At 38.0% G+C, this 16799-nt stretch overlaps 1 protein-coding gene across 6 annotated transcripts in view; it reads left to right on the top strand.

Moving 5' to 3' along the window:
- The window catches only part of LOC134540706 (la-related protein 4-like), a 234115-nt gene that overhangs the window by 151707 nt on the left and 65609 nt on the right, over positions 1 to 16799 (top strand). For 5 of the 6 annotated variants that reach the window (XM_063383587.1, XM_063383589.1, XM_063383588.1 and 2 more), the window contains 3 exons: positions 352 to 654; positions 3548 to 3730; positions 4511 to 4732. In XM_063383587.1, coding sequence (XP_063239657.1) covers positions 352 to 654; positions 3548 to 3730; positions 4511 to 4732 — 708 coding nt within the window. The remainder of the gene's footprint in view (positions 1 to 351; positions 655 to 3547; positions 3731 to 4510; positions 4733 to 16799) is intronic. The other variant, XM_063383591.1, reaches the window with a different exon arrangement.

Genomic DNA, 16799 nt, shown 5'->3' with positions numbered 1-16799 from the left:
ACATGTTTAGTCCTAGTAAATACAATATGCATTTTTTAAAACCTGAACAATGCAGACAAACTGTGTATTTCTACTCTTAAATGACATATTAAACACCTTCAAGTGGAACTTATATTTATAATCCTCATATTGCACTTATAAAATCAACAAAATTGTTGACGAAACTACTGATAAAATAGCAAAAAATATTCCGAAATCATCTCGTAAAAAGTAACGAAATTGTGCAAATTTTTTCACCGAAAACACCTGTCTCTAGCGATATTTATCTGTGAAACCCTGATTTTGTGACGTCCTCAAGTTTGTGTTTCCATAGCAAATGCACGACACACAACTGTGCGACACTTGCCGCAGGAACAAGAGAAGCCAGCCGAGTGTGCCCGACGCGGCAGCGGGCGCGGGGCGGCCGACCAGCTACCACGCGGGCGCCGGCGTCGCCGCGACGGTGGCGGTGCCCGCGAGCGCCGGGGCCAGGGTGCCCGCCCCGCCTGCAGCGCCCGAGCCCCTCCACAACCATTCCAAGAGCCAGCCGGCGGCGGAGGGCGACGAGGAGGCGTGCCGGCCGGCGCGGGAGGGCGCGGCCGCCAAGGAGCCCGTGCCTCCGCGCTACCTCGCCCACCACTCGTCCCCCAGCCTGGTTCCCGGAGGGGTGTTCGGGTGCGTTCATTGTGTGTGGACAGAAACTATTTTAACATACTCGCAACATATATTACATCTTCGTATTGAATCCCTTGTTTCTCGTTTTAACAAAACATATCTGGTCTCAAGTTCGTTCATTACCTTCAACGCCGCAAATATTTTGTGCCATTATGCCTCGAATGGTGGAATGGTGTGTAGATGAAACAGTCTCGTCAAAGGATGATTGGTTGAAAAATATATTGTAACAGCGTGCTGCATGCGGCAAAGATTTTGACGGTCAGGTTTGCTATTGTTTTTCGAAAATTGTCTTACGGTTTAACTATTAATAAAGTTTAAGAGTGTAAAGATAAACTTTATTAAATAATTTTATTCCTGAAATGGATCAACGTTATATGTGGGAAGCATCTGTAAATGCAAATGTTCTGAATGGGAAAAATTAACATATGAATATATTATATGGAAGTGATCAAGGGAATAATTATTTAAACATTATAAACGGGAAAAAGTATTATGCAGGAACGTCTTAAGTGAGTTTTACTGGATGTAGTACAGTAAACTCTCGCAAATCCGTGGGTGTCGGGGATTTATGACCTTCGGATTTTTGAAAACTTCGGAATTTTGAAAAATTTTCATTAAAATACAAAAAAAAATTCTAAAAGATAAGATGGTAGTCAATGAACATGCAATACTACCACAGGACGTCATAATAAACAAGACACTTGAGAAGTTAACAGAATGGTACGTAAGCAATACCAGTATAGTCCATTCATAGTAAATGAAGCACCCGAGAAATTTTTTTTCCTGAAAATTTACAGCCTGGCCTGATTAAATTTAACACACCCATTTGTTCAAGTTGGTAGTAAATTGTGTAAAAAGTAATTTAAAGTCATCTTAAATTAAATTAATGGCACCCGAAGTCGCACTTTGATGTGAAAGAGCTAGGCGTAGCAATGTGGCGTGCGCTGAAACGGGAAGCCCCTTGATAAGGGGAAGTGAATTTAGGAGGGGCGGGAGAGAGAAGCGATACGTAGCTGGCAAGAGACTCAAGGCCACTCCCTCACAGACACACGGCCAGTCCAGTTAAACTTAAGAGAAACGGGAGAAATAAAAAAAAAATCATTAGTTAATTGTACACTAGAACCATCAAAAAATCTGAAATTTTGGCACAAAACAAAAATAATCGGGGAAAAAATGGTAAAACTCACAATAAAAGCTTATACAAAGCTATTATTTAACATGCAGCATATATTTTGTGTTGGTTTATAGTGCACTTACTAATGTTCGTATAAGAAGAGAAAAAAAATTGGACAGTCCGTTTAAAAACACGGCAGCAGTAGCTTGTGCGACGTAAGTGGGAGTGCGAGAATCTCGTCTAGACAGGCTGGCGGCTGCAAAGGCAGCGGATGCATGACGTCATACGGCTTACCTCTCCCTCCCAGACAACAAACCATCTCTCTCCCTCTCTCCAGCCCTCTAGCCATTTTCTGCGTGTGAAACTGTCAACATCCTTCCTCCCCTACTCCACACTGCATGCGACGAAAGCCAGGTTGTATAGTCCATTCCCGGTAAAATGAACATTTTTTTAAGGCCCCCCACGGCAGCCATTTACCATTAATTTTTTGATACAATTTGTTTGTTAGTTACAGAACATTATTTCTGCTGGAAAATCTCTGAAACTTCAAAATTTCTTTAATGGAAAAATTTAGCAGGGCGGTTAGAGTATTTATTTTTACCGCAAATGAACTATACTCACCTTCCCTCCGGCCAGCATTCCCGGCGTGTGACGCATGACAACTACAGTCGTGTGCCGCGCACAGCTAGGAAACTTGTCACTGGCAACATGTTTCACACACTGACACACGGTGCCCAGAGCTTCAGGAAAACCTACGCGATTTCCAACCTACTCTAAATATCCGACTGGAGTCTGTTTACGAAAAGCATTTAAGAATTTGCTAATGCCCAACTGTTTTTTTTTATATCGGATTAAGAGGAGTTAAAATGGCTAAAAGGCATGGTTTTGAAGTTTTAGGTGTAAAAAACCGTTAAAAAATTTCTTGAAAGCACCAGAGGAAAAGGCATTACACCTTTATCTTTATTTTCCCGCCATATAATGTTACGGTCACCGCTCAAATTTCACAGTTATCTGATGGGAACGAGATGACTGCGCGCCAGTTCAGAGCCTTTTACCGCGCTATAAATATCAGTGAGCGTCGCTCTTATCATTCACTGAGAATAGTGATACATACATCTAAACAGTAACGATCATGTCACTTCGGAAATACCCCGGATTTCTGAGAACTTCGGATTCTCGGGCCACGGACTGGCGAGAGTTTACTGTAGTATGAAAAGTGAAAATGGTACTGATGGATTTTTAGGTTGACAGGCACTTTTATTTTTCAATATCATCGGCTGAAAATTAACAAGTGTATCATGAATCTGTTGAAACACAGATTCAACTAAATATTGGCACAATCGGCTTCTGCCGATTCGTATCGGCACAGCTATAGTTGCACAGTAATCCAGTTTTTTTAATGTAAAACCCACATTTACAGCTTTATTTTCATGTACAATGCATTAAAGTATAAAGGGGGGAATATTAAAATGAACTTAATTTTCGCTTTCATGTCGCCAAAGATTTGCTATTGAATACAATGCTTTTGCAACATTAACTGCAGGAAATGCTTTCACCTCAAGTGGTAAAGCAATGTATTAAATACTATAGGGAAAATGGTGCGAGTAAATAAAAAACAGTTAATCACTGGAATTTGTAAATCTTGGGCACGTATCAATGAGGTTCTACCGTACATCATTTATGCCCACTAGAAGTAATCGGAAAGGAAGCGAGTGTATGTGAAACACAGGGAAGTGAAGTGCGGAGAGCTGTGAGGGGGATGGGGTGTGCGGGCTGCAGGCACCGTCGCCGCAGGAAAGAGGAGGAGGCGCCGGGCTCTCCGCGCAGCAGCCCCCAGCCGTCGCCCCGCGAGCAGGGCTCGGCCCAGTTCGACCTGGAGGCCGCCGCCTTCCCGCCGCTGCCCGGCCTCGACGGCAGCTGCTCCCCCGAGGAGGACCCCTCCGCCTCTCACTGGGAGAACAGGTATCCCTCCCTCCACCCGCTCGGCGAGCGAGTGTCTCTCTTATTCACGGGTGTAGCCTTCCTAAAATTGTATTTTACAACCCTAAAATTACTTTAAAAAAAAAAAAAAAAAAAAAAAAAAAGGAATTAATTTTGGTAATAGTTTAGTTAATGCAAACCTCATTATTTCAGTGTGACAAAATTATGGTCCCTTCAAATTTGTTTATTGAGGTTTGTATAGTGACTTTTTTTTTAAATTTATGTATGCATGAAAGTATAATTTGAATTTGGTTTGTGAATTAGTTTTAACAAATTATATGATACAAATTTTAAGTGGTAGCTCTATTTACTATGTGAATAGTTGGTTTTATTTATGTAAAAAGTTTTAAATTGAAGGGGTTCAGTTATTTGAGGCATTTAAGAAAAAATTTTTATTTAAATTGCGTAATTCAGTGGACATTCTGGTTAATATAAGGCCTGCATATGTACTGATTGCTTGAAGGGAACGATGCTGGTTTTAAACTGTGCGTTATTATTAACTTTTATGCTTAATTACAATGCTAGTATTAAGAGAGAATTTCAGTAGTGTTATTGCTTTGCTTGGACTGTTTTTTTTTTTTTTTTTTTTTTTTTTTGCTTTTAATCTAATCTTTTGAATGATGTGAGCACCGTTCACACTGTTATTTCTTTGTGGTGTGGCACTTGAGGATTCTGCAGTTTCATTCCCTTTGAAGTATTTGATGTTTTGTTTGTTCTCGCCACTGTGTTTGTCACTGTCGCGTGCTGCACCTGTGTGCTCAGGTTGTCGGATGTTGTAAAGGGCACTGCTAAGTTGAAGACGCAGGGCACGGGCACGAAGGAAAAGAGCAGCGACGTGGCTTGCAGCCCGCCGCGAGCCGTCTCGCCCGCCTCCCCCGCCCCTCCCCTCGCAGAGGGGGGCAGGACCCTCGTGGGGGACGCGGGGATGAACGGCGACGCGGGGGTTGGCTCGCTCGCGCTCACGCCCCCGTCTTCGCCGGACAAGTATGCCTACCTTCTCCTCTGTCGTTACTGTGCCTGCCGTTCGTTGCCTTGTCTGGCAAATATATTTCACGTAGAAAAAAAAAATGTATTTATGATAAAGGTGTATGTAGAATCTCAAATTCAGTTCTCCAGAGCATCTCAAACTTAAATAAAATACCCAAGTGTCAGTAATAAAATAACATAGCTGAACAAAATTCAACCATTTATTTTTTATTAATAAACCATATTTCATGTTTGATACAAACCACAGTAAAGTGCTGTTCAGACATTCCCTAGGAAAATTCAAAATTGTGCGCTTATTGAGCATGAAAACATCTTATTAGTGTAGTTGTATGTGTCAATGATGATCCGTTGTGGCCATCCAATATAGTCAGTCAAACCGATATTCGGAAATAGTGAAGATAATCAGCTCACCTCAGTTCTAGTTTTATGCACCTCAATTTACTCATAATAAGCATTATATTCTTCACAAATATCATTGCAATCATTTAATTCCATCTTGATGTCTTAATTCAGTATTACATATTCTGATTGACATGATTCCAACCCTTTTTCAACAATTCAAATCATACTGGTCAAGCAAATTTTTCTATGGCCTGAGGTCATAGTTACCATCAAGCTTAAAATAAGGAGAAACACTTATAACTAAATATATACTAAATACCATGGTAATATTAAAACAGTTAACATGTGCATTGAGAAAATAATATGAAATTGCATAGACAACTATGTGAATTAAAGTTAAAATAATAGTCTTTGCGGGCTGTTTGTATTACTGCTGCTATGAAATGGTCCCAAAGCTTTATAACTAGGTATCACAATGTCATTGAATTAACTTATTTCAGTCTTTAACACATGTTTACATAGTTTTATACATATAAAATTATTTGTATATTATTTTTGTTTATTCTGAGAGGTCATTACCCGCTCAGATGCCGCTTCCATTAAAAAGATAACTGAGAAAACAGTTCTATTTTTCATGTCATTCTTAACCCGTATCTGATAGACAAAAATAATGTTAAAGTCAACATTAACATAACACAGAATATGGTCAGATCAAAATGGATCATACATAACACACTACACCACACTCAGTACTTATTCGGTGCAGGTTGTACCGTAGACTCTAGATGTACTCCTTTAAATATATATAGCCGTCTGCGATACGGACGTCGTTGTTGTGGTTTATCAATTCACAAATTGCAGAAGTTTCATCGGGAGTGTATCAACTGAGACATGGTAGTACATTACCTGAAGGTATATTACGACCTTGTTATGCAGCGGCAGGTTACTCAGAACTGCGTTTTATGCAGGTGCTAGACGTGATGTCCACTGCCTTGTCACCATTACCACTTGAAGGCGACGGGGTAAAGTTGGTATTGGATTGACGATACAACCAGGCATCGAACATGGTGAAACTCACTGCGACGCATCTTGGTCAAGCGTCCGCTGTGTTGATGATAGTCCACGAACCATTACCAGAGGGTAGCAACGTCATGTAGCTGTTACTCATATCACGTAGCACTAGTTATGCACAGAATTCCGTCTGACAGAACCGTTCACTTAATTCGGTCTAGTCGTACTTTTTTACTTTAGGGGTCCAGAAATAAAACAATCATTCTAAATAGTGTTCCAGCATAGCATCGTGCTTATAATTAGCCAGCCTTTATCCCCTCCAACCGAATAAAACTTATGATCTTGATGCAATAATTTAAAGCATGTGTTATGGTTAGAGACCTGAAATTGGCGGTGTTATTTTTGGCCAAAAGCGGTATTATTTTTGCCAAAAAGCGGTGTAAAAATGTGGTGTTATTTTTTTATCTGTATAATTAAATTAAATAGTTTTAACTGTATAGGCTTAATATTTGTTACGTAATTAATTTTCTTTGGCATAGCTTATAATTATCCTAATTTAAACACACTCTTTACATTTACTTAAACCAAAAATAAATAACAATGAAAACATTAAATTTCCAGTTGTACATAAAAATTGCTCACCACTGACTGTGAAACTTCCATACAGAAATTTTTTAGTCACTTGGTTGCTTAATGCATTGTTCAGTACATAATATAAGAAATTAAAGAACTGTTCATCATGTGTAGAACCACAAAAACATTTCATTTCACTATTGAACACTATGTGTTAATAATTTCCTTGTAAAAATTTTACACACACATTAGCTTAACATAACTGTTGCATAAAATTCTTTTTAAATATATATATATATATATATATATATATATATATATATATATATATATATATATATATATATATATATATATATATATATATATATCATCAAAGGAGAGCATTGTAAACACTTCAATATTCTCTTCTTTTAAGTTCTGCCGTCTACCTGAAACAACAATATTGTAGTGACTCAACAACCTCTCACTCTCAACATTATTTGTAGGCATCCATATTGATTTAAGCACAGCTGAAGCAAACTGTTGACAGTCAGTTGTCAGTGCAGTGAGAATTTTCACTACATCAACAACTTCACCAGCTCTGCACAGTGACTCTGCTGCATCTTTTAGAGACTGGTACCCTTTAAAAAGGTCAACACTGTCTATCATCTTCAGGTCAGCAATGGATTTTAGTTGTGTAACTATGTTTTCAGTTTTGTTAAGCAGAATGTTCTTAGGGTTGAAAAGCTGGTTCAATGACCTGTAAACATGTGCACAAGGATCACTGTTCATGAGTGTCTGCAGTTTGTTCATGCACAGTGTTGTGGCTTTTTGGCAGTTGTGCTTCACATGTGCAATGTCAGTGGTGTTCAAATTTTTGAGGACACTACTGTTTTCGAACGTATTGGAAAATATACCCTTTGCTGCACAGTCCAAACCTTTTTGTATATTTTCCAGATCCCCATACAGAGTATGTGATGTAGGGTACGTAGACCCTTCAAGTTTCGTTAGCAGATCCATTATTTCAGAAGCATGCTGCTGTACAAAAATACACTGTGCTAAAATTACGGATACTTCTTTGTCTGAAAGCATGATCAGATACTTAATTCCTGCATTTTTAGTTTCCTGAAAGTCACTATTTCTGAAAAAGTTAATGATTTCCAAAAAATATTCAGCCAGGTAGAACACTGCACGAAACCATGAATTCCAACGAGTATTGACTGTAGAGCTGGGCCGATCACCTATTTTGCCGATCATGCCGATGCCGATCATCTGCTGCCGATCTTGCCGATCTTCTGAGCCGATTAGAGCCTTTCAAGTACCTCTGATTACACGTTGCTTTTGACTGATCACTATAAACGGTGAAATATTCCCAGACAAAACTACTTTTCATTGACATGATTACTTAAAAATCACGACATCATAAATTTCACGGACTAGCAATTATACAGGTAAGCCCGGAAGGTCTTGTCAAGCTTCTCAGACACCAGCGTGCAGCTGGGTTAAGGCCAAGGTCATGCGATGTAACATCTCCCGAGGCTTACTGCGCCTTGGCAGCAGATGGATAAAAATAGTAAACTCCCAATTATACGTGTTCATTGGGACCCGCCGATGCCCGGATAATTGAAATTCTGTAAAAAAAAAAAAATAAATAAATAAACCCGGATAATCGGTTAACGGTAAGGGCCGCCTTCGAATTGTTGTCTCGGCTTAAAAAAATACGGCACTGCCTAGCCATTAGTTCACGGTCATTTACAACAGCCGAAGAGAGAAAGATAAGATCGTGCTGACCTTGTACACATAAATTTTGGGTAGCTCCCCACCCCCCTCCACCCCTTTGATCAACCGAATGCCAGACAGACACGTCACTCGCCAGGCGCCTGCCGTGCGTTGGCGGGCGGAAAGTAACTCTGCAGCACGTGAAACAACATTCAAACAAACGGAAAACGGGAAGCAGAAGTCAGGACATCCCCCTCACGTTTAAAGAGTGACAAATGTGACAGCTGAAAGGGGGACGACACAAAGGGTCAGTACAAACAGCGTTGCAGTGTTTGCCGGCCGCCAGCCCGCGTGACGTTAATTTTAAGCGCTGACACTTTTGCTTCTCTTTTTTTTCTGCACTTTTAAATCGTCCCGGATTATCCGATTCCCGTATTATCCGATTCCCGTATTATTCGATTCCCGTATTAGCGCGTCACGGATTAACGATGTTCTACTGTGGGAAACAAAACTTTTCATCAACCAGGTTTTTATACAAAAGAAAGTTAAGCTCTATTTCCCGCTAAACAGGATAAGAATATTAATTTCTCTAAACAAAACTTTCAATAGGCCATATTTAGCGAGAAAAAACTAATTAGATGAATTCCCGAAGAGTAGTTGTTTACTAACCACGAGACTACTAGCGCCATTAATCCGTACTAATTCCGTCGCGCGACGCGCGTCACTCTAATCTCTGGCGTCACATAACCAACCTAAACAACAGTCGCCATTCGCCATTCCAGTAATATTAACCGTAAATGGTAAACAAATACATAGTTTTCGGTTCGTAAATGATAAATAACTTTGCAAATAGTATAATGGAAAATTATTTTACCGAAAGTACCGTAAATATACGTGAAAATTGATACTTAGGTATGTAACTGTTCAATGTTTATAAAACTTACGGTATTTGTTTACTTTATTGGTATATTTTTTTTCGTGTGTGGTTAGTTTTAAATTATTAAATCCTATTATTTTTCAATGAATAATCAAATTTTCTTCCCGAAAAGTACCGTAAACAAACATGGAAAGTTGTTAGGTATAGGTAATTATTCAATGTTATAAGTTTGCAGTAGGAGACCAATGATCGGCTCAAATAATCGGCTACGTTTTGCCGATCATTATGATCGGCAAAATTAACAAAATCGGCCGATTACTACGATCGGGGATCGGCATCGGCCCAGCTCTAATTGACTGGCATTGGAAACAATTTATCTGGTTTCACAGTTTCTTCTCGCAAATATTGCAAATATTGGTGTTTCCTCTTGCGAGTGTTTAAAAAGGCAGACTTTACCTTCACTACGACATTGTTTACCTCAACAAGTTCACATGACAACACATTTCCTACTAGGGCAACTTTGTGGGCCCAGCACTGAATATGGAGTACGTGATCTCCATACAGAACTTGCAAGCTGTTGACACACTTTGTCATGTAGCGAGCTGAGTCTGTAACCAAACCTCTGATGTTCTTGTATGAAATTGCATACTTATTTACACATTCTGAAATAACTTGTGCACATGTGGTCGCATCCGCTTTTGCAAGAAAATTAACTGAAGCTACTAATACCTGAGGTTCGCCTACTGGTTCTTGGAGCACTAGAAAGAGTACCACAAAAACACATCTTCCCTGACTATCTGTAGTCTCATCCGAATAGATAAAAATTAGTTTATCTTTAACAATTTCCATCACGTTTTCAAAGTGGTATTCAGCAAGTTTAGGAACATACTTTTCCCTCAGTGTTTTGACACAAGGCATGTCTCCATAACCTGCCACAAATTCATTTAACCATGCCCTTATGTTAGGATCATCCAATTTTTGAAGAGGTATGTTAGCTTTAGCGAAGGCCTCTGTTGTCCTCAGTGCCAAATGTTCGACGTCTGCTTTTTTACGTTTAGCACTACCAAAGCACTCTGCAACAGAGCTCTGGATTTTTTTATCAGCACACCCATCATCATATTTTTTTCTTTTAGTTATGTGTTTTTCGCTCTTAGTGTGCTTTATCACAGTGTATTTTCTCTCAAATGCGACTTTACAATTACAAAATTTGCACATTAACGTCGCCGTATCGGGTGCATATAGCCCGTCGCTTTTGAAATCATCGGCACGTTGCCGCACACTTGCAGCATTTTTCGGCATATTGTTACACAAACTCAAGTTATTTTATTTTAATGTTCCCATGCAGCAATAAAATACGATACATTAAACGAAAGAAGTGGCAATGTATGGTTGTACGGTGTTTATCTTATACTTCAGCTGGAATCGCGTTACAAACACATAGCATTGATCCTTACGGCAGACGTGCGCATGACTGCCAGTGCCGGTTGTTTGTGAAATAAAAGCTGATTCTTCCCAGCATGCAATCTTTTGTGGCGTCACAAATCGTTTATTCCATAACTGCGTTGTGTGAGAACAAGATTTTAATTCGTTTATTTCGTAATTCTATTTCATGGCAAAATTAAATCACGAAGTCATTATTGTGCAATAGTTTTATTAATATAATCGTAAAAAAAATTCATGTACGGACCTGGATCGGGAAATACGGTCCAAATGACATTTTCTTACGGACATTTCTTTTTGAAGGGTTGGCCAAGCTGGTTCTGCTTGCTCACAACTTGCCGCCTCCTTCCAGCCATTACATCAACAGTATCGCTCATGTATGACGTGGAGTTGTGGTTGTGTACATTATGTTTATTTTGTGTTGTGGTCACATCTTAGCAGCAATATATTTCGTTCTTCCATACATACATGTAAAGTATGTGATTTTCGAAACGTAAACAGTGGCAGGCTACCGCTAAGGTTGGTTAGTTTTAGTTCTGACAATGGCGATGCCGGCGAACTCAAGATGAAACCAAGTTTGTTACCGTACATTTCTTAAAATTTCGCGTGTATACAGAAAACTAGACAAAATCGTATTACAGTGAAACCCCTTATTTACGTTACCGTAATTTACGTTTTCCCGTTATTTGCACTATATTCTTCAGGTCCCGTTTAGTTCCCATATAGTCCAATACAATACTTTCCCGCGAATTACGTCTCAAAAATCGAATCCATCCCGCTATTTACGTCACGTAACAACCATAAACAACTGCTTGTAAGTTCTGATACTGTATTTATGTCACAACTTAGCCGAAATACTGGTACGAGACATAAACTTCACAAGATAAAATGAGCGGAGTCTTGGTAACTGTTTTATACGTCTTTTATAATTTCGGAAGTATTGTACAGTTGACGCATATTTTTTAAACTAACCATTTATTTCTGGGGATCGTAAATAATTACAGTAGAACTCCAATTATCCGAACTCCGACTATCCGAATCGCCGATTATCCGAATCACAAACAAGTCTTGACTTGACTTGTCTTAACTTGCCGTTGTGCCTACACTGACTTCCCCCCGCGTGTGTAGGCACAACGGCAAGTTAAGACAAGTTCCGGCGCATTGCAGTCACGGCGCACCTGTCATTGTTTGTTTTGATTAGCCAGTGTGCTATTGACCTTGCTCGAGGACGCTACTCTTTCGCTACGGCTTACTTTTGTTTGTGCGTGTACAATACGTATGTACTGTATTGTTTTTATACCATGGCTTCGAAAAGAAAACGTGTTGTGCTATCGTTAGCGGACAAACTGAAAATTATAGAGCAACTCGATAAAGGTGTAACGGGTAAGAAGTTGTCTGAGATATATGGTGTTGGACAAGCAACAATTTCTGACATTAAAAACAGTAATTCAACACTTTTAAACTTTGTTTCGGTGCTTGAAAATGAAGATGGAAGTTCCTCCAGGAAAACAATGAAGATAGCAACCAACAAAAATTTGGAAGATGCCGTGTTTAAATGGTTTTTGCAGCAACGTTCTATGGGAAATCCGATTTCAGGTCCAATCCTTTGTGAAAAAGCCAAAATCTTAGCAGAAAAGCTTGGTTATTCATATTTTAAGGCTAGTAACGGCTGGCTAAGGAATTTTAAATTCAGGCATGGTGTACGCGAGTTAGATTTGGCTGGTGAGAAGCTTTCAGCAGACTCTGCAGCTGCTGAAAATTTTATTGAAAAATTTAAAACTGCATCAGAATCCTATGATCCGGAGTTTGTTTATAATGCCGATGAAACTGGCCTTGTTTGGAAAGCATTACCAAAAACCACTTTGGCTTCTAAAAGGGAATCTAGTGCCCCTGGACATAAGGTCAGTAAAGAACGTGTTACAGTGCTTAACTGTGCCAACTCCACTGGAAATCATAAACTGCCACTTCTTTTGATAGGAAAATCAAGAAATCCAAGAGCATTTAAAAACGTAAAAAAACTTCCACTCTTCTACAAAAGTCAACCCAAGGCCTGGATGACTGCAGCTTTGTTTACCGAATGGTATGATGAAGTGTTTATTCCTGAAGTGAAAAAGCACCAAAAATCGGTGGGAAAAGAAGGCAGTAAGGTGCTTTTAATTGTTGATAACGCACCCACTCATCCTACAGCAGAACTGTTGGAAAGAGAGAATGGGCAGTTTAAAACGACGTTTTTGCCTCCCAATGTTACAAGTTTGCTGCAACCCATGGACCAGTCTGTTATTGAAACAATGAAGCGCCATTACAGAAGGCAACTGCTGAGAAAACTGCTGATCGAAGGTGCTGAAGATGAAGAATTGGTTTTGGCAAATCATAGCAAAATAAATTTAAAGGACTGCTGTTACATGGTAGCGGAAGCTTGGAGTTTGGTTACGGCACTGACGCTAAGACGTGCGTGGAATAAACTGAAAGGCCTACCGTCTGAGAAGAACAAAAAAAAAGAATCTGAAGAAAATGAGAAACAAGAATATGGAGAGGATGATGATGATAAAGATGCGTTGTTACTAGAGGAAATAAGAAAAATGATTGTAAAAATTCCTGGTTGTACAGAAGTAAGTGCTGAAGATGTAGGAGAGTGGATGGCTTGTGACACGTCTGACCCTGGTTTTCAAATTCTCAATGACGATGAAATTGTTGTAAGTGTGAGAGAAGATGTTGAAGTGGAAGTGGAAGAAGAACTTTCTGCTGATGTTGAAGTAGACGCTGGACCATCAGCTAGTGAAGCATTTGCCGGCCTCGAGACTGCTTTGAAGTGGATGGAGCGTCAGCCCGAGTGTGACCACTTGCAACTGCTCACCGTCAAGCGAATGCGTGACCTGGCTGCCCGAAAACGGTTGAAGACCGCAAAACAGCTTACATTGACGGAGATGTTTAAAAAACAATGATTTTTATTTCTAAACTTGTACATAAGTACATTTTATTTATATTTAAAACATGTGAAAATTTCATGTTTCTTTCATTTAATTCAATAAAAAAATAGTGCAATATCAAAACCTAGCTTTTATTCTCTCCAATGGCAATTTTTTTAAAAAAAAATCCGATTATCCGAATATTTGATTATCCGAATGGGTCCCGGTCCCCATTAATTCGGATAATTGGAGTTCTACTGTATTGGTATCAAGACATCACGATAAATGTAAACTTGAACTTGTCACGGCAGCGAGAAAACTGGCGCGTTACCAATAAACTGGTATTAGAACTGGATAAAATTGGTACACGGGAGGTGGAGCTTATATTTTTTTCCGCTAAGCTCGCATCTATTGGTTGGTTGCTGATGGCCGGTCATGAGTCTGGGCGGAGCATAGAGTGCGCATGCGCCGCCGCGTCGTTACAGCAGCTGACCGAGTACAATGACCTTTCTCCGCGTACGGCGCGCTTTTGACGGTAAATTTTCATCAATTTGCGGCCTTTTTTTTTTTTTTTTTTTTTTTTTTACTGTGAGCAATGTGTATGTAGCCCGTATTTGATATAAACCCTGCCGGTTGCAACTGTATTTATAATTTGGAGAGGCAAATAATCTCCTTGAACAGTCAAAAAAGCAAGCAGAAGAAAATTTCAAATTTTTTTGTTAGGAAGTAATCAGAAAAACATTTTGGCTTTCATTCTTTTTTTATTTTTGTCATATGTGGTAAATTAATAATTGATTAAATACTAAAGTAAAATTTGTTGTTAGTGTGTTTGTACCTGCATTATAGTATGTGCTATTAAACAAAAGGAAAAAAAATTCTAAATAAGGTAAACTGTACTCCTTTTTATACTTTTCCCTTTATTTACACTTTCCCGCATTTTACACTTTTTTACTTTGTCCCCATGAAAAGTGCAAATAAGGGGTTTTGCTGTATTTCGCGAAAATCAATGAAATTCGCGTTATTTTTCGCGTTATCGCGATCGCGAAAATTTCAGGTCTCTAGTTATGGTTCTTAATTATTCATAAATTATTATTACTAACATTAAATTACTAAATAATAACATCTATAGTCTCTCATACTAATAATGTTTACGTTTTATCAAAACAAACAATAAATATAATTCAAGGGTATCATAACCTGAAGGGTCTCTTGCACAAGGTAAGTCAAAGAGATAGGTATATTAACATAATTAAACATAATGTTGTAGCTATGCTGTGTTTGCTGTGTACTTCAACTTCCATTGCTAGCTTATCCATGAACCTTAGTGAATTACAAATTATCTCAGAACAATAGTGATACGTCAACGAATATCTTAGCCTCGAATACCCTTTTGGCTGTAAATACGAACTTGTACAACCATACAGTTTAGCATATCCACCTTGACTATAAACAGTTTTTCAGCTGTTACAACAAAATATAGAATCTTGCCAAAAATAATAGATAGCTATCAGTGTAAACAGGTATTACGTTATGGGCCGTGTCATCAAATCATACTATTAAGCAGCAAAATATCAAATTAGCAGTCTGATAACTAGGCAATTACCCAGAAAAAAAAACTGCTCTTAACAACGAAGATCTATGACACTTAAATCTCCAATAAATAGTCAAGATTTTGTGGTGTTATTTTAAGACAAATTTCGGTGTAAAGAAATAAAGATTTCGGTGTTATATGGTTTTATTTTTTTGCTCAAAATACCCACGGCAAAATTTTCTTGCTTTTCTGTACGACATGCAAATTTATTAAAACAAATATTAATAAACACTAAAACCTCATGATCTAATTACAATTAAGTTAATTTGCAAATTCATAGATAGTTAAATTCATTTGCAAATTCATAAATTCAAACTTTTAAATAACTACTAAAAATTTCACGATTTAATTACAATCACATACACTACAAAATTACACAATTAAGCACTTCCAAAATTACTATTAAGACGGTTTTATTGAAATGCTATCATAGTTAAATTTTCCGCATTTTCTGGAGTGAGACGTTGTCTTCTGTCACTAACTACCAGTGAGTACCTGGAAAATGAACGTTCTGCATCAACATTTGATGTTGGGAACCAGATTGCCCTTAACCCTTTCGCTAGTATTAACGTTAATAAACGTGCGTATTTTAACTGTGCCCGATAGAGTATTCACGTAAATAAACGTTTCTAGCTTTGTACAAACTAGTATGCTCGTCAATGAACGGAGATGCGCATCCGGCTTTGTTGTAGTTGTTGTGCTATCTAGTGAGCCTTATAGTAACTAGCTGACAGTGTTTTCTGGTGCCGCATAGATAGCAGCACTAATTCCAATTTGCTGTGGTCTGGAATATCACTGTTTGTTTTATCTCTTGCTAGATTCCGTGGTTGTGACTTTCGCTTCGCGCGCATTTTCTAGCAAGATACTTTCGCGAGTATTTTTTGATAGTTTATTTATTGTTGATAGTGCAGCAATGATGTGAGAGTGTGTCTCGTATTTCTTCAAAATAAAAAAAATTTATTTATGAATATAATTTCATAGACTACTGATAGTAGAAAACTGATGTTTATAAAAATTACACAAAATAATAATTTTGCAGTGTAGCATTGAAATGTGTGTGTGTCTTCATATTTCTTCAACTTAAAATTTAAACTTTGGTTAATTTCTCTACGTTATTTTGATTGATACTAGGAAATAAAACATATTTTTAAAATTTTCAGAAAAATTACCATTTTTTGCAGTGTAGCAATGCTGTGAGATGTGCCCTAAAATTCTTGAATACAAAAAAAGAAAATGTATAAGTTTATTTGCAAGTATAATTTTGATATTGATGGATCGAAATAATAGAACATTTAATATAAAAATTGCAAAATGTTATCCTTTTTTTACAGTGTAACATCAAAAACCAAAATGATACGACAAAATAATATGTGATAAATAGCTCATCCATATTTTTTTTTATTTTAGAATAATAAGGCTATGTGCAACAAGCATTGATATATATACACATATGTATATATATGTGAGTGTGTGTAAATTTATGCACACATACATAACTTATACATGCATGTATATTTCTCTAAATAACTCACTGAAAAAAATTCCAACAAAAAATTTGCATACAATACATATCACTACTTAAAAATTAATTAAAAAAAAAAATTTTTTGTAAAAAAAACTTCA

This window comes from Bacillus rossius, chromosome 17, assembly GCF_032445375.1.
Source record: "Bacillus rossius redtenbacheri isolate Brsri chromosome 17, Brsri_v3, whole genome shotgun sequence".
Lineage (NCBI taxonomy): Eukaryota > Metazoa > Arthropoda > Insecta > Phasmatodea > Bacillidae > Bacillus > Bacillus rossius.
The sequence above is the reverse complement of the archived record's forward strand: the minus strand, read 5'-3'. Positions and strand labels throughout refer to the sequence as shown.